The 25,526-nt window shown below is 35.6% G+C and overlaps 1 protein-coding gene across 6 annotated transcripts in view; it reads right to left on the bottom strand.

The window, feature by feature from the left end:
- ASB3 (ankyrin repeat and SOCS box containing 3) overlaps positions 1–25,526 on the bottom strand; it is a 106,592-nt gene that overhangs the window by 40,553 nt on the left and 40,513 nt on the right. For all 6 annotated transcript variants that reach the window (XM_032877786.1, XM_032877788.1, XM_032877789.1 and 3 more), the window contains exons 4-5: positions 1,865–1,977; positions 920–1,055 (exon numbers count right to left, since the gene is read on the bottom strand). In XM_032877786.1, coding sequence (XP_032733677.1) covers positions 920–1,055; positions 1,865–1,977 — 249 coding nt within the window. The remainder of the gene's footprint in view (positions 1–919; positions 1,056–1,864; positions 1,978–25,526) is intronic.

Here is a 25,526-nt window from a genome sequence, read left to right as displayed (position 1 = left end):
ATAAGAAAATATGTGCTTTCTCTGTTTTGTATATTTGGAGGTAACTTTTTAAAAGTAGGTTCCAAACCTGCAACACGGCACTTGAACTCATGACCCTGAGATCAAGAACTGAGCTGAGATCAAGAGTCAGAGGCTTAACCAACTGAGCCACCCAGGTGCCCCTTGGAGGTAATTCATTAAAAACCTAAGTATTATTATAGACATATATAAAAAGCCTAGGTATTAATTTTTTTTTAACCTGGTGGCAAATCTGATATGTTTCCCTTTAGCTCTTAACTATCCATGCTTCATGAGCTTAGTACTGTGAGCCCATACAGTGTTTGAAGGAATCTAAAAGCCCTTACATAACAAACATTTCTGGTCACAAAAATATCATACAGCATAAGAATGCGGCGTCAACACCATCTTTTCCCACAATGCTGAATGTGTGATAATTGTCAGAGAGAAACCATTAGCAGGTTTATGTTGCTATGAACATAATAAAGGGTAAACATGCTTTCAAATAAACCCATTTAAATAAACACACAATTTATCAAAACATACAACTCAAAGGCTTAATATACAAAATAACTATCTAATAAATTAATTAAGTTTATATAGTCTCGTGCCCTAGAAAGCTGGAACTACTCAGGTCCCCATAAGCAAGAACAGACCCATCATTCAACTTGCCAATAAACCTGCTTTAGTGATAGATCATTATGTTCCTCCTCAGATAAATAAGTAGCTGTGCATCACATTATGTTAGTAATAGTTAGTAACCAAGCTTATAAATCAACTTCTATGTAATCTTATTACCACTAACATAAAACCATAAATTTCATAACCTGATTTATATCTGCTCAAGAATTATACTTCCTAAGAAGATACACAGTTAAAACTCAAGATCTTAACAGTGCAAAGGCTAATGGATTAATCTTACCTGATGAAATAAGTATGCTCAAGCTTTCTAGCTTGCCATACTGAGCAGCCACAAATAAAGGTGTGATTCCAAAGTCATCCTGGCATTCCTTGCTTGCTCCTTTTTTAAGAAGCAATTTTATGATCTCAGCATTTTCCTAAAGCACAGATTCGTATTTTAAATAGGAGAAAACAAAGAAAATAGAAGGTGTCTCTATTCTTATTGCTGTGTTTTGGGGTTTTTTTAATCCTCACTAAAGGAAAACTTTTTTTAAGTGTATGGTTCAATAAGAAGGAAGTACTAAACAATCAGATTATTCTATACCTTTAGCTAGCCCATTAAACATAAACAGATGAAACATTGATCTCTAAGAGTCATAATCCTTTTAAAGCCTACAAAACTGGGGCACCTGGGTGGCTCAGTGGGTTAAGGCCTCTGCCTTCGGCTCGGGTCATGATCTCAGGGTTCTGGTATCAAGCCCCACATGCGGCTCTCTGCTCAGCAGGCGAGCTTGCTTCCCTTCCTCTCTCTCTGCCTGCCTCTTTGCCTGCTTGTGATCTCTATCTGTCAAATAAATAAATAAAATCTTAAAAAAAAAAAAAAAAAAAGCCTACAAAACTAGTTTGCTAGCCCAAGCACTAAGGAGTTACCAGTTTCTAAACACACTGCTGTAAATAAAATAAGCCCTGTTCCTTATCAATTTATATCCCAAATATTCTGATGGTCTCTTAACTATGCTATCAACATATGAAAAACCTAGATAATCCCTGAAGCCCAAAGCTGCTGGAACTACCAGAGCAGTTGGCTTATTCAGAATGATCATTAGCATTTAGACTGCCTTTTCTGTACTGCACTAACCATCATAAATCACAGGCAAGTAGGAAGCAAAAACTGTATAGAACTGTCATTTTAAAAGGGTAAAACACATAATTTACATGGAAATGAAATAATAAATTCAGAGGTTACCTGAAAAGTGGCCTGGTGCAAAGCGTTCCATCCACACATAGAATGGGATCCATTAACATTTGCTCCATGTCGAAGCAAAAGCCTTAACACATCTATCTGTCCATTTTCAACAGCTGCAAAACAGCAGTCAAAACAATTATTGTCAGTACAAAGGCATGTTTGTAGGACTGGACACTTTGGTGATATTCTCATCACTTATTCACCCTGCAACTCACAATGCTCTGATCATTCCTATCAAGAAATCAAAACACATACTCCCTATACAATCCCAAAACATTTATCACAATTATCTTAGCCCAGGCCTATTAACATATACTATCGTTCTATGGACAAACAAAATTATTTTCAAACCTATTTAAAAGACACAGACGAAATGGAAACAAGAGGCATACATTTATTCTCTCTGCTAATAAAGACAATGTTTCTGCTTTGTTAAAAATGCAAGTGGGAGAGAGGGGTGAATGCCTCAGAAAAAACAGAAACAGTCTCCAAAGGATTGAGAGTTTTGCTGATTATCTGACCACAAATAACAATAGTCACCGTCAACCTGAAAAAGGAACACTGCAAGTTTTGCATTGTAGATATTTTTTGCCATCACAGACAACAATCATTGTTAAGATGCCGTTTTTGTATCAGTCAATGAAAACATAGTAAAACTCTGTTTATTTGAAAAGAAGACTCCACATAACCTGAAGAGTATTATTAAAGAGCGGCATACCACTTACCTACAGTAACTGAAACTAACGGATCCCAACATGCTGCTAACCTAGATCCTTGAAAGAAGAGTTCGCAGGCCCACAGATACCTAAAAATCCTTTACCCTTTATACTAATTTCACCAAATTATTCTTTCTTTTATGCATCTAACTTAACATGAGCAAAAGATAGGTGTTACCTAATATCAGGTAAATACAACAGTTTATAAATCTTACTTTGTAAGGAAGAACATAGGTATGATGTTACTAAGTTGATACAACACACAAGTGGGACTAAACTTCCCAGAATGTTATCTACTACAAAACTGTGCATTGAAGGTGTCACTGGTTCTGGAGGAGTTAGTGAAAAAACAAACAAACACCAGAACAGAGGTATATAGTACATACTGAAGTAAGTTCACACATAAATACACCATTAGCAAACCAGGTACACTATGAATGACGTTGTTGTGAGGCTACACAAGAAGTAATGACTTCTTGGAATTATAAGTTTGGGGAAATATCAGTATCTATAAGAAAGAAGACAGATGTGTATAAGAAGGTCTGACTTAATGTGCTTGGTAATGAGAAAAGAGATTTGAAAAACAAGTATGATTTTTTAAATTTTATTTATTTAATTATTTTATATATTTATTCCTTCTACTATAGTTGCAGGTAGGAAGTGAAAATTAACAACTCTCAGTCAAAAATTAGAAAGGCGGGGCTCCTGGGTGGCTCAGTGGGTTAAAGCCTCTGCCTTTGGCTCAGGTTGTGATCTCAGGGTCCTGGGATTGAGCCCCGAGTCAGGCTCTCTGCTTGGCGGGGAACCTGCTTCCCTCCCACCCCGCCGCCTGCCTCTCTGCCTGCTTGTGATCTCTCTCTCTGTGTCAAATAAATAAAATCTTAAAAACAAAAAAAATTAGAAAGGCACTAGACTTTTAAACGAAGGGCCACATATGAAAAATGCTAGCATACATAAAACAATAGGAAAGATAAAATATTTTAAAGTAGAAAGCAAGAAACAATAAATGTACTCATTAATATTGAAGATAAATAACACATCAGTAATAGTCTATTAATTTTATATATTGAATTTAAACCAAAGCGCAGTTCCCCCATAAGGACTGTCAAAAGTTTCATGGTCAAGAATTCTCTTATTCAGGGAGGTTTCAAAAATGTGGTGGTTCAGAAACTACTATGGTTGAGAAAGCATTGCTGTAACAGAAGTTTCACCTATCTTATTTCTAAGTTAATGTTCAAGGGCATTTTACCAAGGAAAAAACAACAGCTTTTCAAGCTATTTTTTCTATAATCAATCTAAAGTCAATCTAATTTTGGGTGGAGGTCATAAGAGAAACTGAAGAAACTCTGTTTCATATCCAATTCATACATCATTATCAGTGATTGCGGGCAAAAATCATTCTATAGCCAGACCCTGAGTTGAAGATTATCAGGTTGTCGGCAGTGATATATGAAACAGGGTAAAGATGTTTGTTTTTCATGACTTAGGCTGACCTTAAAAAAATGAAAGTCAAAAAACTCTGTTTTGGTAATTAAATATACTATAGAATACAAAAATTTTTTAACATCATAAATACATTAAGATATATATCTGCAGTTCTTGAAAACATTTCCCAATGGCAAAAGAGTGAAAGCAATACATGAGCAGATAAAGAGCATTTTTATAGTTCTCACTAATTATTTCAATATAAAGCAAATTTAACGGTTAATAATTAAGAAAAGTATACTTAGAGCTTACATCTACTACCAAAGCCTCTCCTTTGGAAAAGGTGGATTAATTTATCTTTCCTGATATAACAAGTTATCAAATTGAGGAGGCAGGGTGCCTAAAATATCAATGTGTGTCATGGTTCAAAAAAGAAAAACAATCAAGACTTAAACTTCCTATTTGCTGGCCTCTTACCCCACCAAGAAAGTATGCTGCTTGAGGAAAGAAACTGTGCCTCATTCTGCTTGTATGCCTAGTGCCAAATGCAGACAGAAGACAGGCAATAAATAATCGTGAGGATGAATGGGGTGAAAAAAGTCTAAAAGGACATAGGATTTTCACTTTTTAAGAACACATCCCCTTTCCAAACTAAACAGGCTTCAGAATTAGACTTCTGGACAGGACAACATAACTGGAACTACATTAGTTTTCCCACCATCAACTACTGCACAAGTGAACAAATAATGTAAGGCAACTTTTTCTGGCATTAAACAATAAGTGAAACACTGTGATTCCTGAGAGAAGGGAAACACATGAGATAAGCCCCATGACCACTTCAGCTCTCTGCCTGGCAATATTTCTTAATTATGGTGCTTTGAGCTGAAGTCCAAGCAGGGCAAGGGTAAGGTTGAGGAAAAGGTACTCCAAGAAAGGAAACAACCCACGCAGAGGACAGCAGTCCACTGAGCTAAGGAGGGAGAAATTAAGAATTTAAGTTGCTGACATCTTGTGTTGCAAGGCCCCAAAGAAAAACATCTATGCAAAGAGGTCCTGGTATGGAAGTTCTCTAAGAGTCTTTGGCTGTGGTCTGCATTGTACATGCCAAAGGCAAGATGAAACTTACTGGAGAACTGCTAAAGGATTTAAGAATGGAATAAAGGGGTACCTGGGTGGCTCAGTCTTCAGGTAAACCGTATGCCTTCAGCTCAGGTCATAATCCGTCAGGCATTCTGCTTCTCCCTCTTCCCCTGTTCTCTCTCTCTCAAATAAATAAATAAAATCTTAAAAAAAAAAAAAAAAAAAAGGCTGGAACAGAGATACCTAGAGGTCAAACAGTGCTGAGGACAATGGAAATTCTAGGGTCAGTCACAACGGTGAAACAATAAAATACCTCATTAGCACTTTGGGCATCCAGCTAAGACACCCCAAAGGCCAAGCCCTGGGTGTAGAAACCATATCTGAGAGTAATACCTACTCTAGATCTGCTCTAAGGAACCCTAAAATAAGCCCTACAAGATGGGGAAGAGGGCAAAGGTTGGGAGGTAGGAGTCCTCTAAATTAGATGCACTCAGAAACACCTTAAGCTCTCCACAGATACAGTCTAACGAAGCATAAGACCAAACCTAAACAAGCTAAAGGTAATATGTCAGTAAATGAATTATCAGAAAAAAGAAAAAACATATCAACATTTCTCATCTGAAGATAACAGAATTCAAATCTTTCTAACATACTATCTACCAAGTCCAGTACACAAGTCAGAAAGCAATCAGCAGAAACTGATCCCAAGATGGCCTGGATGTTGGATTTAACAGATGAACTAAAGAAACTAGTATAAATATGCTTTAAAAAATTAAGGGAAGGGGGCGTCTGGGTGGCTCAGTAGGTTAAGCCTCTGCCTTCGGCTCAGGTCATGATCCCAGGGTCCTAGGATGGAGCCCCGCATCGGGCTCTCTGCTCGGCAGGGAGCCTGCTTCTCCCCTCTCTCTCTGCCTGCCTCTCTGACTACTTGTGATCTTTGTCTGTTAAATAAATAAATAATATCTTTAAAAAAATTTTAAGAGAAATATGTTCAAAGACTTTACTTTCAATATATATGGTATATAGATAGATACCCAGAGAAAACGTCAGCAGAAAAATGAAGTTATTAAGGAAAAAAAAATTCTAGAACTGAAAAAAAGAAATGGATGGGCTTAACAGAAGATGAGATACAGGAGAAGAGTCAGTGAACTTGAATCAATATAAATCATCCAATTAAAGAACTGAGAGAGTACGGCGCCTGGCTGGCTCAATCAGAATAGTACGCAATTCTGGATCTTGGGGTGCTGAGTTTGAGCCTCACGATGGGTGTAGAGATTACTTAAATAAAAACAAAGAAGGAACTGAGGAAAAAAAGACTGCTGGAAAATTAACTGTGCATCGGGAACCTGTGGGTCAAAATCACATAGTCCAACACACATGCAATTAAAAGTCGCAAAGGAAAAGAGAGTAAGAATGGGATAGAAAAAATATATTCTAAGAAATAATGGCTGAAATATTACAAAGTTTGATTTTAAAAACAAAAAGAAAGGCCACATTGACGTAGAGATCCCAGAAAATCAGCAAACCAGTGCTTTAAAAGAAGTCACTATACTTCTTATGATTTCACATTATATGTAAATTAATGATGATTATATGAACCTACCTGACAGTTCTGTGGAAGAATTTCCATGTTTATAAAAGGGGCAAAAAAACCAGCCACTGAAATCAACTTAACAGCTTAATAGCAATTTAATTTTTTTTCAGGGCTCCTACGTACACTTAAAATCTACCATTTCACCATATCCTTCAAGATTCTACAATAATAAATTAATTAATCCAGTCATTCAACAGTACCAGGGATTGCACCAAACACAAGGGTTATTAGCAGTCAACTCAAGAGACACGGTATTTGCCTTCATGGAACTTCCCTTCTAGTCAGAGGGATGGATAATCAACAAACATAGATAAATAAAATAAGTTCTCATAAAAATACTTTGAAAGAAATTAACAGAGTAGGGGCACCTGGGTGGCTCAGTGGGTTAAAGCCTCTGCCTTCAGCTCAGGTCATGATCTCAGGGTCCTGGGATCGAGTCCCACATTGGGCTCTCTGCTCAGCAGGAAGCCTGCTTCCCTTCCTCCCTCTCTGCCTGCCTCTCTCCTTACTTGCGATCTCTGTCTGTCAAATAAATAAATAAAATATTTTAAAAAAAAAGAAATTAACAGAGTAAAATAATAAACAAGTGTGCTACTTTATATAAGTATAATTTATACAAGTGTGCTACTTTAGAAAAGGGGATAGAAGTCATCTCTGAAACAAAGACAGCTGAGGAGAGAAATGAAAGATAAAAAGCAGTAAGTCACACGAAGAGATGGAGGAGGAAGAGTGGAAACAGAAGAAACAGTGAACATAAAGGCTGTGAGGAGCCAAGAGCTGGGTATGTTTGAGGAACACCAAGAGGCCCCTGTGACTGAAGTGTAAAGTTAAGGAGAGGAAATAAAGCCAGGGAGATCTCAGGAAAAAGTCAAATTTTGTAAGGCATGGTCAGAAGTTTTAATTAATTTGCTGACTGATTTGTTTGTTCATTTATTTATATCCTAAGGAAACAATTAATTTTCAGCTAGAGCTACTCAAAGGAAAACAGCTCTCTTCAGACTCACCTTGTGAGCCTCTCCCCCTCACTTTTCTGTGTTCTAGCCATACTCCTTTTGCTTTGTTTCAACGGTTCTTTCCATGCTTTTAGAATTCAACAACTAAGAAAAATTTTCACTGACCAGCCCAACTAAAGCAGGTCCCCCTATTATTTTCTATCATACAATAATGTCCCATTCCTCTCTATCATTAATAAACTACAATTATAATTTACATGTATACTTGCTATAAATTCCACACCAGATTATAAACCTCACTCACTACTATGTATCCCTAGCACTTGGCAAAGTGCCTGACATATAAGAGCCACTCAGTAGATATTAGCTAGATAGATGACAGAAGACAGAAGAGGATTTATGCTGACTGGTCACTTCAAACATACACCACTGCAAATACTAAAAGAATAGAAATGAGCATTAGAAAAAAAACCACTTGAGATTAACACTAAGCAGGATTCTCAAATTGACTAATCAGATCTTTGCTATTATATAAGAAAGATAAACCTGCCCATGATTGATATTAAAACAGAAACAATAAGATTCAAGTAATGAAATCTAGATAAGTATTTATTTGGAACTTGTAAATTAAATGAGATATTCTCATAATGAGTTATTTTACTGCTGTAATCAAAATTTAAACAATAACCTATAAACACATAAAAAGATCAACATCATTAGTTGTGAGGGAAATGTAAATCAGAACCATGAGATGCCATTTCACACCCATTAGGATGGATATAATCAAAAGGATGGATAAGTATTGACAAGGATATGGAGAAACTGAAACCATCATCTATTGCTGGAAGGAATATAAAATTGTATAGCCACTTTACAAGTCCAGTAGTTCCTCAAAAACATAAACATAGGGTTATCACATGACCCAACTATTCTACTCCTAGAAATTTCCAGAAAACATATATCCACACAAAAACATTTACACAAACGATTTTGGCAGGGTTATTCATAATAGTCAAGAAGAAACAACCCAAATGTTCATCAGTTGAAGAATGGATAAACAAAAGGTGGTACATCTACACTACTGAATATTATTCAGCCATAAAAAGGAATAAAGTACTGATATATACTACAACATAAACGTTGAAAACTTTACGCTAAATGAAAAAAGCCAGACATAAAAGGCCACTTATTGTGTGATTACAGGAAATGTCAAGAAGCAATTCCGTAGACACAAAGGAGTTTCATAGTTGTCAGGGGCGAGAGGGAAGGAGTGGGGAGTGACAGCTACCACATGCAGGGGCCCCTATAACCGATAGTCTCTTTACATTTTGTACTATCTTCCAGGCTACCTCTCCTCTTTCAAGTCAGAAGTGTTTCTATCACATCTTTCTTTTAAAACTTTGCGGGTTTCTGTGAATCTTCTTAGGGTTCTCTTTAATAGACAAAAACTACACTCACGAAGCTCTTTGAGATAAGCTCTTCTCTGCCCTGGGCTTCTGCTGAGGAACACCCCTAAGCTTCTTAAAGTCCCACTGTTTGAGTGTGCCTATAAATCATACCCTAAAATCTTTAGAAAAACTTTCATCTCCCTGAATACTACTATGAGGCACCACCTTTATCACACACAGATTTTTTTAAGATTTTATTTATTTGTCAGAGAGACAGAGAGCACAATCAGGCAGAGTGGCAGGCAGAGGCAGAGAGAGAAGCAGGCTCACTGCTGAGCAAGGAACTGGATGCGGAACTTGATCCCAGGACTCTGGGATCATGACCCAGCAGAAGGCAGCAGCTTAACTGACTGAGCCACCCAGGCGTCCCTATCACACACAGATTTTAACAGATCAGTCATAAAGGAGACTTCACTTGGATACCAGGTTTTCCTGATAGTGCCCTGGATTTGATATTTGCTTGTAAATCTTAATTTAAGTCTTCTCAGTTTAAGCCTTTTGCTCTTAGTGGAAGCTGAGAACTTTCAAAACCATCAAGTCCAGGCTCTATTTAAAGACTTTCTTTTAGTTACCTCTCTACCCTCACTTTTTTTCTCAAAGTGTTTTCTGGCTTACTCCCTTAGAAAATCATCACCTAGAATGTAGTGACCAGAATTTTTGGCTCATCGGCATTAATTAAAACATCAACCATGGTGGTGGGGGTGGTGGGGACACAGATGGGACTTGGTAAGAGTGGTAAGAGGTGTTAGAGTAACCAATTAGCAGTTTTTAAAGGAAAAATTAATTTAGATCCAAACTTTCCACCACACAATGACCAAAAAACAAAAAACAAAAATTTAAAAAACCAGAATTGCACATTTATCAGATTTTAGTAGAAAAATATTCTAAACCTTAATGCCATAGATACAATCACAAAGTAAAAGATAAAGGGATTACAACAGATACATATACAACAGAACTGAAAAAGTAATAAGGAAACAAGTGCTCAGAGAAACAATAAGTTTCACCAAACATAAAAATGAGCTTAATAATATAAAGAACTCATAAAAATTAGTAAGGAGAACATGAAGAATCTTATAGATGAGTGACATGAATAAATTCATAAATAAAGTATGAGAAATAAACATATGGGAAAACATATAAACATGGTAGTATTTCTTAAATTAGCAAATACGCAAATGGTGTCCTTGTGATGATTTACCAACTTTTCAATGATTTAATAAGGTTAATATGAAAGTGCAATAAAATGCTTATTTTTTATTTACTAATCCTTCAAGTGAAAATCTGTTGTGTGGAAAAATTTCATAGTTATTTTTTTTCAAACATGAAGTGACTAGTAATAAAACAAAAAGTCTAAATGTCTAATATTATGATATAATACCTTCAGTAGGTAAAATAATATCTAAAACTGTAACTATTAAGACAGTATTGAAATGTAAAAAAAATTCTTAGAGCAGATTAAATGAAAAAAAAGTAAATTGGATATATGTATGATACATTATATACAATGTGAAGTGCCAGGGCGCCTGGGTGGCTCAGTGGGTTAACGCCTCTGCCTTCAGCTCAAGTCATGATCCCAGGGTCCTAGAATAGAGCCCCGTATCGGGCTTTCTGCTTGGCAGGGAGCCTGCTTCCCTTCCTCTCTCTGCCTGCTTCTCTGCCTACTTGTGATCTCTATCAAATAAATAAATAAAGTCTTTAAAAAAATAAAATAAAATAAAATAAAATAAAATGTGAAATGCCTCTTTAAATTATAAAATATCTATATGAATTTCTGCATACACTACATAAAATACCTACCCATAAGGGATTGCAGGGAATTCTCAGAGATACAAATGTGTAGGATAAGGGACAATTTTTTTTCTTCTTCAAATCTGCTTTGTTTATACAATAGAGAAAAGTGAAATTTGTGCTATCTATGCTGTTAATACAGACACCTCCTTTTCAGCATATATCTACTTGTCTGTCTCACTATTAACAATTTTTTCAACTACATTATCATATTTCAAAAATTTATATGGTGGTATCTGGAGATTGGCTTATTCCAAAGTCTACAAATTTTTTTATCACAAGATGATACTTCTGCTGTTGTGACTCAAGGCCACAGTCTTCAAGCTCACTTTAATATCAGCCTTTAAACAGAATTTCAGCCCAAAGAACAATTCAAAATTACATTTAAATACCATAAGACAGAAATTTCTATATAATACCTGTGTGAGAACTCAATCTTTTTACAGTACTTCCCTATAATAAGATTTCAGATCCTGTGTTACAACCTATAGTACAGAAGCATATAGGAAAAACTACAGAATTAGTAAAGTAACACTGTAGGGGCAGACAGATGATTCAAATGTCTGGAACACAGTCCTGCTTCCTCATTATGATCAAAGAAATCTGCTATGTGCAGAAAAAACCAGACCTCTGAAGTCATCTTTCAGGGGATAAAAAAGTAAGCCTTTATCTATCCATTAGTTTGTGTTCTGTAAACAACGAACAAATACATTCTCTACTGAGGGTCACAAACTGAAAAGCTTATCATATCCCATGTGTTTTATTTGGTCCACACAGTTTTATTTGGTTTTGTTCATTTGTTTTGTTTTATAGTTGAGGCAACATTTAAAAATTGGGAATTTTCACATTAAAAGATATATATATTCATATTCGGTACTTAGCAATTTGGCAACACTGGGCCAGAGCAAGTAGTGGCTGTCCCTTTATACTGGGTTTCACTTTCCTCAATAGCCTCTAACATTCTCTAGGCCTCAGCACTTACAATCCACCTGCTGGACCCAGTAAGCCTTATTATCCGATTTATTTTCTCCAGAATAATTACCTATGACCAGTTTTATTGATTTAAATAAATATGTTTACTGTTCCTCCTCCACAACTATATTGATCTTGTCAACCAGCCTTATACACATACACACTATTTTCCCATTGCAAAAAAAAAGAATGCAAAGCCCATAATCTTCTTTCCATGGTCACTACTCTACAAACAGCCATTCATCGGCCAGATTTTCCTCTCTTCCAAAAAACACAACTGGGCCTATAGGCAGAAGCTGTTAACACAGAACCTTTGTGCTCTTTCTTGTCCTTCTATTTCCTGTCCAAGTTTTCACTGAATCTGAAGACATTTCCTTAGACTGTTTAATTAGTATCATTTTTTCATTTTTTCATGTCTCAGTAAGATTAGGCTTTAGCTACAGACAATGACAAATCTTGAGAGACTTAAATTCCAAAACAATTGCATACGTACTTTCTGCCTGGCCATACTGGGGCTATGTACAGTCACCGGCTTCACATTCAACAGTCACCAACGACTACAACTCAATTTCCTCCCAATCCAACAACAAAAAAAAAAAACCTTACACTCTTCAGTGTTTACAGATTTTTGGTACTTTTACATAACTAATCCCAGCAAAGTCTTTACTGGAAATTAATTTCTGTTCAACCAAATTTGGGAAAGAATTTATAATTTAAGTGTATGTGTTTATTGTCATTGCAAATCATATCCTAGAAGCCTATTAATGTGTTTTACGGCAAAATATTTCAGCAACCTAATCATTATGGCAAGGCTGAAGAATTATTTACTTTTGAAGGAATATTATTATTAAACCACACCTATGTCTCTATACACAGTATAGGCACTAAACTAAAACTTATTTCTTTTCCTCAGTAAGGTGGTAATACCAACTTCCTTTGATTTAGAAGCGTTTCCACAATTCAAGTGATACTGAGCAGAGAAACAGTGATTTGTACATATCATCAAATAAAACTAATTTCTACATGATACTAGATGGCCATATATACAAAAAAATTTAAGATATTTTGAAGAACAGAAGAGGAAGAAAGGAAGGAGGAAGAAAAAGTAACTACTTCATGGGTGCAAGTAACTAGGACCAGACATTTCAGCAGCATGGAACTCTAAGTCCCCTTGTATTCTTGTGGTATCATACTTAGTATGTACAAACATCATAATATCTCTCAATCAGAATCTTCAAGTAACATGTGCTCACATGAGCATCAGTAACAAGCTGCACAAGATACTGTATGGGGAACAAGGAAAATTAAATCACCTCTTGCAAATATATAGCATTCTTTTAAAACACCATTAGCATTCTTGGCAGATGCTTAAGATTATTGCCTACTCATCCATCCAAGACTTTGTTCTAAAATCAATGAACAGGTAGGGGCGCCTGGGTGGCTCAGTCGGTTAAGCATCTGCCTTTGGCTCAGGTCATGATCCCAAGGTCCTGGGATCAAGTACTGTATCGGGCTTCCCCTGAGCAGCTCCCCACTCAGTGGGGAGCCTGCTTCTCTCTCTCCCACTCCGCCTGCTTGTGTTTCCTCTCTCAATGTATCTCTGTCAAATAAATAAAGTCTTCAATAAAAACAAATCAAATCAAATCAATGAACAGGTAACAAACATTATATGAGGTAGAAATGATGAAACATACTAAAAATGAAATAAAAGGCAAACTCATTACAATGTAGAGACCTTAACTGGATCCTGATTTCAACAATCTAAAGAATACACATAAACATATTTTTATGACAATCAGGGAAATTCAAAAACCAATTGGATGTTTGATGACACTGATGAATTACTGTTATCTTTAAAAGCAATAATAGCATTGTGATAGTTTTTTAAAGAAACATATTTATCCTTTGCAGATACATACATAAATGTTTACGTGTGTTAAATTCTATGATGAATGAAGTTTTCCTTCAAAATAAAAGAGTGGAGACAATAAATGAAACAAGATTTGCCCTAAGTTGAAAACTACTGAAGTTCAGTGTCAGGTACATGGCAATTTATTTCCTTTGTCTTTATATTTAAGACTGCCACAACGTTTGAAGAGAATTTCAAATGGGAATTACAAAAACACTTTGCATATCTGAAATATTCCTAATATGCATAAAATGTGAATTTTAAAAAACATATCAGAATAAAAATTTAACTGAACATTCTTACTTAATAATATAATTTAAAGTTACATTTTATATATTAATTAAAAATCCTTTAAAACCTAAAGAAACAGAGAGGGAGAAAAGACAAGAAAGTAGATGAATCTATAGGAGAATAATAACAGTAATTAGGACCGAACTCACCTTCATAATACTTTGTGCCTCTTACAGAACTTATTACAGTATGTCTTGAATTGTTATTTTAATAACCTCATTAGATGGTAAGCCCTTGATAGCAGGAACTAAGCCTAACAAAGAATATAGAACCCTGATAATCGCCTAATTAAGTGAGGACAATAAGGAAAATTCTGCTGTAACTTCTACCATCTCAGCAAAGCTAATTGGCTAAGCTGGTGATTCTCTGCTCCCTCCCTCTCTACACCCTATGGGAACCCCCTAGTACTGCATGTTAGAGCAACAGAGACAAATGCTTCAAAGACAGAAGAGCACTATTGCTCAGTTAAAGATGCATGAACAGCTGAACTCTCCAATACAGAAGCCACTAGCCACAAGTAGCTGTTTACATTTAAATTAATTAAAATTATAAATCAAAACTACAATATCACCTTGCACCTGTCAGAATGGCTAAAATCAAAAACACAAGAAACAACAAGGTTGACGAGGATGTGGAGAAAAAGGAACCCTTGAGCACTTTTGGTGGGAATGCAAACTGGTGCAGCCACTGTGGAAAACAGTATGGAGGTTCCTCAAAAAATTAAAAATAGAATTACCATATAATTCAGTAACTCCATTACTGGGTCTTTACCCAAAGAATACAAAAACAATAATTCAAAAAGATACATGCACCCCTATGTTTATTACAGCATTATTTACAATAGCCAAATTATTGAAGCAACCTAAAATGTACATCAATACATGAATGCATAAAGATGTGGTATAGACATACATATAATCAAATATAACTCAGCCATAAAAAAGAACGAAATCCTGCCATTTGCAACAACATGGATGAATCCAGAGAGTATAATGCTAAGCAAAATAAGTCAGTAGGGAAAGACAAATGCCATATAATATCACTCATATGTGGAATTTAAGAAACAAAACAAATGAACAAGGAGAAATAAAGAAAAACCCAGAAACAGACTCTCAACTATAGAGAACAAACTAATGGTTACCAGGGGGTTAGATGGGTGGGGGAACGGTTGAAACAGGTGATGGGGATTAAGAGGACACTTATCAAGATGAGCACTAAGTCATGTATAGAACTGCTGAATCACTATATTGTACACATGAAACCAATATAACACTGTGTGTTAACTATACTGGATTTAAAATAAAAGAAAATTTAGATATTTAAATTAATTAAAATTAATTTATTAAAATTTGAATACCTCAATCAAACTAGCCACATTTGTAGAGCTCAAGAACCATACATAGCTAATAATTATCATACTGGACAGTGTATATGTAGGACATTTCCAAGTTCTATGAGACAGCGTTTGTCTAGAGTTTAGAATTTAACTGAATTGGAGTTTAATCTAGAATAATAGGCACATCTGTCTGAGATATAAGCATGCCTGGCAATGGGGACAGGGGACCAGGCCACCAGTTGTGGCTCCTATGGCTTGGAGTTAAGTGTTAAGGACAGAAAGGAAATGAATAATTCTAAAACCTGCAGAAGTACTGTGGTTCCCAACAAGAAAAAGAAAGCAGAATCATAATGATCTGGTATTACACCAGCATTCAGCATGGACCAGAGCTCAACGATAAAGAGTAAGAATGAGCAAAACAGGGGTGCCTGGGTGGCTCAGGGGGTTAAAGTCTCTGCCTTCGGCTTGGGTCATAATCCTGGGATCAAGCCCCGCATTGGGCTCTCTGCTCAGCAAGAAGACTGCTTCCCCACCTCTCTCTGCCTGCCTCTCTACCTACTTGTGATCTCTGTCAAGTAAATAAATAAAATCTTTAAAAAAAAAAAAAGAAAGAAGAAGAAGAAGAAGAAAGGGTGCCTGGGTGGCTCAGTGGGTTAAAGCCTCTGCCTTGGCTCAGGTCATGATCTCAGGGTCCTGGGATCCAGCCCTGCATGGGCTCTCTGCTCAGCCCTGCATGAGCCTGCTTCCTCCTCTCTCTCTGCCTATTCTTTGCCTACTTCTGATCTCTGTCTGTCAAATAAATAAAATCTTTAAAAAAAAAAAGAAAGAAAGAAAGAAAGAAAGAAAGAAAGAAAGAAAGAAAGAAAGAAAGAAAAGAAAAGAAAAGAAATGCTATCTCTGGAAAATTTCTTAAAAAAAAAAAAAAAAGAATGAACAAAACACCCCACTTTGGAAAACAGAGCTCAAAATGTTTGGAGCACACAGGAATGGTAGAAGGGCTTTCCTCCCTTCAATCTAAACAGGTATCAGCATTGTCTCTCTAAGACTCCAGCTGAGACAGTGAAAAGAAAAACCAGAAGCTCTGAAGGTAGGGCCTCCTTCGAGAGGCCATATTATAGTGCTGGAGAAGCCTATAAGAGCAAAAATCTAAGAAAACAAGGATGACACTTTCAATAATTTCTATGGAGACAGTTTATACTGCTGAAGAAACAAGCGCCTCCATTTCCTAAGTTAAAGGGAAAAAGAAGTAATCTGGGAAAGAATCCTGAGTAACAAAATATTTTTGAAAAAGAAGAAATCAAAGAACTGAAAAAGGTCTTTGACCCATATAAAACTTCTACACAAAATCAAAATTTAGTTCAGGCAGGAGTACATTAAGTGCAGTCCAAAGCCCCAGATAAAGACTTCATGAAGGCATGAACTCAATGTAGGATTCTCATTTGTAACAAATACAGCAAACCTACACATAAATGTAAGTAATAACTCTAACTAGGAATAGTAAGTTCTAACTAAGAATAGTAAATAATGATCATCATATAATGCAACATTCATTAAAGAATATATTTTTAAAAGAGGAACTTTTAAAAATGTAATTATCCTACTGAATGTTCTTTTAGGAAAATGCCTAACATGACTATGTATTCTGGGAAACTACTGCAGACAAGTTCTACACCAAATGCAAATCGCAGTGAGCTGAGTTTTACATCTATAAGCTAGAAATATACTTTCATTTTAAAGCTCCAATTTTGACAGTAATCATCACAGTTAGTGAGGCTAAAGTGGACAATTCAACCGCAGGCTATCCATCTCCTCTTCTTATAGCATCAGGATAGCAATTTCTGAGAACGTCAGAGATCACCTATGTATTCTATTAGTATATTTGATTTATATATGAAATTTTAACTGTATCTATGGTTTTTAAGTTCTACATGTACTCTATTCTCTGTTATGCACTTCATTTTTCTGTATAATTCAACAACAAAATAATATTTTTGTTGTATACTAGTATGTATAAAACTTTTTCTTTATACATTTAAAACATTCATAAGCCATTTATCTACTGCATTATTTCTCTGGTCCTGTGGTTACACTGACATCTGGTGGTACTAGGAAAGAATTAGACTGCAATGACAAGGGATTCTCTCTCTCTCTCTCTCTCTTTTTTTTTTTTTTTGGCTAATTTATTCGATATGACTTCAGAGCTTATATTTTTCCAAGGCTTTATCTATACCCGATAGCAAAATTAATAAAATACTATACTAACTCCAATGACAGCAAATATTAGTTACATTCAGTAACTATAGAAAACTACTGAACACATTTTGAACACATTTGAACTATAGAAAACTACTAAACACATTCTTGAAATAATTCACTTTGGTAACATGACTGGGAAGGATGTAGAATTATTTCAAGAATGTCACTGGCTGAGGCGCCTGCGTGGCTCAGTGGGTTAAAGCCTCTGCCTTGGGCTCAGGTCATGATCTCAAGGTCCTGGGATCTAGCCTCACATCAGGCTCTCTGCTCAGCGGAGAGTCTGCTTTCCCCCCTCTCTCTCTGCCTGCCTCTCTGACTACTTGTGATCTTTGTCTGTCAAATAAATAAATAAAATCTTAAAAAAAAAAAATCTCACTGGCTAAGTAGGACTGCCCACAGTTATTTATCTCATAATTAAAGTTTATACTCAGAATGGTTATAAAGTAAGACTTTACGCCAAGGATAAAGGCATCATTTCAAACCATTTTCTCTGTATATTTGGATAGAGTTCCATACTGTCTCTTGGCCATGAATGTTTAGTTTGAAATAGAGTGTTGTACTGATATTTAGAAACATTTCTAAACATTTAGAAAAATTTAGAAAAAGTGTAACTTCATAATAATAATGAAGTTACACTTTTTTTATCAAGTACTTCATGTCTACCCAATGACTAAAGCTTAAAGATGTATACTAATGGGGAAAACCACGGGCTCATGGGCAAAGTCTATTATGTTAGGAATATTAACAAAAAAGTTGTGATCAATACCCCAATCTACATGTTGCCACTGACCTGTCTCATGGTTTCTGATAAAAAGAAATAATTCTTTTTTTTTTTCAAAGGCGGGGGGGTGGCAAAGGGCAGAGGGAAAGAGAGAATCCTAAGCAGGCTCCACACCCAATGAAGAGCCTGACCTGAGGCTTGATCCCACAACCCCAAGATCACAACCTGAACCAAAATCAAGAGTCAGACACTTAACTGACTGAGCCACCCAGGAACCCCCAGAAAGACAGAATTCTGATGGCCAGTTAGACATTGGAGACCATAGCTAAAAAAGACATCTTTCAATCACAAGAAAGTCTTAGACAAAACCCTGAAATTTTACCATCTTATTACATATTGATTATTTTCCCATATCTCTCTTCAGCAACAGAATTAAGACCAACATTTGATTCAGACAGCACACCCCTAAACTTTTATCTTCTTGAGCTATAACACTGAATTCTACCACTTTCTGTAATTATCCAACTCACATTTTTGAAACATTCATATAACAGTATTCTCCTTACAGGAAAACTACCTCTGTATGTATGATCTCCATATTATGGCTTAGAGAAACAAATCATTACACTGAAGAGTCCCTGTCAGAGAAAAAGTAGGCAGCAAATTGTCCTTCATTCCAAGGACTCCTATTTATACACGAGCAACACCTCTGTTACTTCTATTTCAGCATACTAACCAATGAAGATCATATACAATTAATTGGACAATGGTAATAACAATTATGAAGAGACAACTACATTAACTATGTATGCAATGATCCAGCTTGACAGCCACACATCCATAATGTACATCAGCAAAACCCAATATTGTTCATAAACTGGCTGTCAATGTGCAAACTGTCCCCAGTCCTCAATAAAGTAAGATTTGACCAGAATATAATTCAATTATGTCCCTAAGCACACTGTTTAGTTCCGCTGGCATTTTTCTTAAAATGAGACTTCTCTAACAAAAGAAGCAGTGCACTCGCTGATTTACATTCTGGCTCAAGCACCTTGTATCAACAAACTGACATTTTCTGTAGTACTGCTCTATGGTATCTAAAGAGAACAGAGACAGCGCTATATGGGTAGGGTAGGGGTTGAGGGGTAGCCCATCTAGGTCTATACTAGAATATTACATTATTGCAAAATACTGAAATCAAGAATATTTGTTCTACTTTAAAAATTATTATGGACTTTTAATTTTATTACTGGGGCATAAAGTAAGCATTTCTACCTTACTCTTCTTAGAAAGCATCCAAAAGCAATTAATCTAAAATCAGCAAAGAAAATTAGAAATAAAAACAAACTCTCCATTTTTAGCAAAACTAGGATCCAGCTAAAACTCCAGACCAAAAATAGGTATAAGAGCTTCCTAAAGAAATGAGGTCAATCCTGGGTACTTAAGGGAGGAAGGGGAGAGATGGCTCAGCGGTACATCTCAGAAAGAGCTAGCAAAGTAAACTCCTCAAAGGTGAGAGGCTTGCTCTGAGTTATGAAAGATAAATTCCCTGCAGAGGGATAGGATTCATGGGCCATCAACAGAACATCCTGGACCCAGCTGAAATCTGAAAGTCAGACGAACAGGGTCTAACAAGGAATCACACAAAGAAACTATACTTGGAACAGTAGTCTGTTGTCACTTCCATAGAAAAGAAGCTACATTACAAAAACCCCACAGCTGCTGCCTGTGCCCAGTGACTGGTAAAATAGCTAAATGAACTCAACAACCAAAAACCCTAGCTAGTCTGGAATGTGGATCTCCTAAAAATAAATGACCATGCAAAAACTTACATTTCCAGGTGAGTTATCACATAGGAACAAGCACAAATCCATAGATAGTTACAAAAAAAGGGGCGGGGGGAGAAAATGTCAAGAAAAACTATTAGTAGACAAAACAAAAACCAAAACCAAAAAACCCCCTCTTACCACAAAAATATTGCCACAAAGTCAAATGAAAATTATAGCTAAAACTTTTGCTGTAATAAAAAAAAAAAAAAAAGGAAAAAAGTCATAACACTGGGATATAGGAGCTCAGGTAAAAGATTTCTAGATGATAGGAAATTATGTAACATAAATAATTTAAGAAAGACCCAGAAAAATAGAAATGCTGTTGAAACTGGGAAAAAACACTACAGAGAATAGATACTTCTGAAAACGAACACACAGGATTTTTTAAAAAAAGGAAAAATAAAGTAAAAAAATTTAAGAGGGGATTAGAGAGAAAATAATATAAAAAACAGGATATCCAACATATGAATAACTGGAGCCCAAGAAGACCTCATAATCATAGAAGAGACAAATATTTAAAGATATAATTTCAAAAAGCTTTACTACAATAATAAAATAAAGAAAAACTAAATCTATATATTGAAGGAGCAACTGGCTGGCTCAGTCAGAAGCCAGTCTTCTGATGGCCAAGTTGTGGGTTCGAGCCCTAAACTGGGTGTAGAGATAGAAAGACAGATAGATAAATAAATCTACTGAAACGGTACACCATGTCTCAGGGGAAAAAAATGATCCAAAACAGACACGCAAAAAATAGTGTCACAAAAAAAAAGAAAAAATCAGGCTGTCCTTCAACTTTAACTCTAAAACATAATAGATTGCTATTAAAAAAACTTCCTAAAGAAAGCTGACCCAAGGATTATACACTTAATCAAACTGCTGTCCAAATACAAAATCACTATTCAATTATGCACATGCAAATCTCAGGGAACATTATTTCCATAGGTCCTTTTAGAGGACTCTATAAAGGAAGAATTTAGTTAGCCAAGCAAAGCTGGAAAAGCCATGGTAAAGTAACTAACTGGTGACAAACTTCTAAGCTATTTAACCATAGAACTAAGAATAAAATTAAATGAAGGAATTAAGATGCCAGAACAGGATAGATGTTACCACCACTAACATGCAAATATGATATAACTAACTTTTTGGTGAATACCATACTTTTGATCTGGGAAAAATCAAACTTGATTTTCAAGAACATGCCCTCAAGTATAAAAATGCTCACATTACAATACCTGAAGATGATAATTAATCTCTGTTGAAAAATCTAAAAGTAACTCCAAAGACTAAGTTTACTTTATAGAATATGTATTAAATATACGAATTTGAAACCTCAAAATTGCTAGCATCTCAAAAATTAGCCCTATCAGTGATCACCAATTTGTGAAACTACTAGTGAAAAGTGAAGTATGTTGTGGTTTGTTCAACCCTGGACTATATCAGTGGAGTCAGAGTTAAAGGATATCCCACATGAGTTCAAGTATGACACATTTCACAGTTAACTACTGAAATAGGCAGCCTTACATAACACTTCATAAACTACTTTGTTCTTATTAAGCATTCCTGTTATGCTTAACATTGAAGGTTACACAAGATAAGCAGAGACACAGAAGAACAAAAAATGGAAAATAATCAATCAAAAGCCAAAACTGCAAGTTGTGCAGTTCCCATAAAAATTGCTCTATGAAGTCACACTGCGTTGGAATCGAGACTCCAATTTATCAGTGTTGGTTTATATATAGCAAAATAAAAAGAAAACATAAGTCCTATAAAATTAGTTGGGTTTTTACTTAGAATCTACTATATTTATAAATTAGGATATTCTATTTTCAAAGCAATTTGACAAATCTATCCTTAGACTATTTACTATGCGTGCATTTATTAGGCAAGAAAAGGGAGTGGGGAGAAAAGGCAAGGGTAAAGAAAAGAAACAAGGGGACAGACTCTTTGATAAAAAATAAACTTTAAACTGCACGTTAACAAAAAGATGTTCAAGGACAATTTTCATGTGGAAAGAAAAGAAGTTCCCTGAATTTCCCTTCTTGCAAGGTTTTCTTGTTTTGATTCTTACTGCCATCGAACTGAAAAGTTTCCTTTAGAACTCATTTTTATAAAAATCTTGATGAGGGGCACCTAGGTGGCTCAGTCGGTTAAGCATCCAACTCTTGATCTCAGCTCAGGCCTTGATCTCAGGGTTGTGAGATTGAGCCCTGCACTGGGCTCCATGCTGGGCACGCAGTTTAATTAAAAAAAAAAAAATTAAAATTAAAAAATAAAAATCTTGACGAGTTCTGTGTAGAAAATATGTTCCCATTATAAATGGTGGTGTAGTATATTTTCATACTCAAACATCATGTTTCATCATGTTTCATGTTTTCATATTCAAACACCACAGATATCAATTACTTTTCTAAGTCACCTATCAAGTTTCCATAGTTTTATATTCATTTTCTATCCCTTAACCCTCCAGGTTTATTTTTACAGCCTCCAGCAACAGTCTAGGTGGTAAACTGGGCCACCAGGACAGGTACTACAACATGCATGGCAATATAGCTTTCCTTGAGGGAGAGGAAAACATACTTCAATACTTAAAAGTTTTAGCAAAGAACAGTTTTGAAGAGAACCCAAAAGATGGGGAAGGAAGCTACACCAGATGGGCTTTAAGTTCAGCTGGTCCAGCCACTCTGCTCATCAAGACATTATCATTTGTAGTTTGTTGCAAATCTTGAGGTGTCCGAGATTTGTTTCAATAAACAAATCTTTTCCATTATAGATTGAAACGTGGATCACTATGGTTATTTAAAAGAGGAAGATACAGGTAAGCAAAGCAGACTGCTGAAGTTTGTCATATTATTTACAGGGCAAGCAGACGCTGGTGTGCAGATCACCTAACTGAAGAGTCATAGGTCCATCCCTTGACCTTTTGTTCTTGTAAAAGCTAAAGGTATACTTTCTCTTTTTAAAGAAATACTCTACTTCCAAACCAGGACTTAATACAATTGATACTGTACTTGAGCACATAAAAGTACTACACCTTTTTGAGGTTAACCTCCTTGCTTGAGTCAAATTATTTTTTGTATTAACCAATATAAAACATAATTAGGATAGTCAGTTTGCTGCCAAAGAAACTAAATAAATCCTGTTACTAAAAATAAGTGATTTATAAAGTTATTCACTGGTTTGAATTATCTTTGCAACTGTTCTTTCAGTAACATAAAAAATTACAAGTTAACGATATACTAAAATAGAAATCACTAAAACTGCATCTCTGATTTTCTCTAAATACTTATATGAGTAAGCACAATACTGAATTTCATAAACAGGACTATTATATTTTGAAACTGAAAAGTAAATTACCAAACTAACATTTCTTAAATCATTCCATGCAATGTTAATGTTCTTTGAGATTTTTCTAAGTGTTCCACAAAGAAAAAGAATATTATGGTCAAATACATTTCAAAATGCCGTTAAAGTTAAAACAAGTGTTGTTTTGAGGTGCCTGGGTGGCTCAGTGGGTTAAAGCCTCTGCCTTTGGCTCAGGTCATGATCTCAGGATCCTGGGATCGAACCCCGCATCGGGCTCTCTGCTAGGCGGGGAGCCTGCTTCCTCTTCTCTCTGCTTGCCTTTCTGCCTACTTGTGATCCCTGTCAAATAAATAAATAAAATCTTAAAAAAACAAAAAACAAACAAACAAAAAAACCCCAAGTGTTGTTTTATAACAGGTCTGAGAGACACTTCCATTCACCAAACAATTTACTAAAAGCCACCATACATCAGGCACTTATCTGGGTTTGGAGGTTACAACAGTGAACAAGAGAAATAAAATGCCTGCTCTCATGGAGCATTCTTTCTAGTAGAGAGGACAGTCAATTAACAAAAAAGGAAATAAATACAATACAGTGAGAAGAGCTATGAAGACACGAAAAAGGGATAAGAGGGCAGAAGACACTTCTCTCTGGATGGACACATTGAGCTACAAAGCTAATGTTTTTTGTTTTTCTACATTGGGGAATACAATACAGTACATAGTACTTCCCAAACACAGGTTGATCAGGAACCCTTTTGTCAATGAACATCTATTAATTCTATTAATAGCTCATCAAATCAATTCCATAAGTGCTCTTCTAACCAATGTGCAGACAACAGCAGGGTCAAGACTCAAATACAGCTCTTCTGATCCTAAATATAGTGTTTTTATATCTTCTTCATCTATGAAAGCAGAAATAATAGTGCATATCTCAGAATCATCGTGAAAATTATGACACGGTTAATTCATGTAAAACACCTGACATAGGGTTTGGTACATACTCTGCTCAATAAATGTTATAGTTACTATTAATACGGTTACTATGCACATGTCTAGGGGAATAATATTGCCTTCTTTTAATATCTTGAACACTTTATTTTTATCTCTTTCATAGGACCTAATTATGTTCATTCCTCTATATGGTAGATTTCTTAAAGACAGCAACCCAGGGCGCCTGCGTGGCTCAGTGGGTTAAAGCCTCTGCCTTCGGCTCAGGTCATGATTCCAGGGTCCTGGGATGGAGTACCACATCAGGCTCTCTGCTCAGCGGGGAGCCTGCTTCCTCCTCTCTCTCTGCCTACTTGTGATCTCTGTCAAATAAACAAATAAAATCTTTAAAAAAAAAAAAAAAAGACAGCAACCCAAACAGAGACTGTACATGGCTAGGCCACAATGAAAGCTTACTATGTAGTTGTGTACACAATATCCAAAGTGGGTTACATGCACATGTAAAAACCAAAAAACAAAAAACAAAAACCTTAGCTAAAAAAGCAATCTTCTCTCAAGGAAACATGAACCATATTACAGAAAGGCTTCCATTAAACATCTTCATAATTATACATTTTACCTACTCAAAATACTTTTATAAATTAACATCACCAGTAATGGGTCATATTCTTCCTGATAAGATGTACTAAGACACCATTTCATTTCTTTGATATTCCTGCCAGAAGTGCATAACCAGAATTTTATCAAGAAAACACATCAGACAAACCCAAACTGAAAAACATTCTACAAAATAAATGATCTGAACTATTCAAAAATGTTAAACTAAAAAAAAGGTTAAAATCATAAAAGATGAAGAGTAAAAATCTGTTCCTAATTATAGGAGGCTAAAGAGACATAACAACTAAATTTAACAAATGATCCTAGACTGGATCCTGCACTAATAAATTTTGTTGCTGTTATAAAGGACATTAGCGGAACAACTGGCAAAATTGAATAAGAGCTGTAGATTAAATAACAAACCTGTATCAACGTTAACTCCCTGATTTTGATCATCATATGGCAGTCATATAAGACAATTTCATTGCTTT

The sequence above is a fragment of the Lontra canadensis genome, unplaced genomic scaffold (assembly GCF_010015895.1).
Source record: "Lontra canadensis isolate GAN:19392208 unplaced genomic scaffold, GSC_riverotter_1.0 scaffold61, whole genome shotgun sequence".
NCBI classification, from domain to species: domain Eukaryota; kingdom Metazoa; phylum Chordata; class Mammalia; order Carnivora; family Mustelidae; genus Lontra; species Lontra canadensis.
Note: the sequence above shows the minus strand (reverse complement) of the source record. Positions and strands in the feature narration are given on the sequence as shown.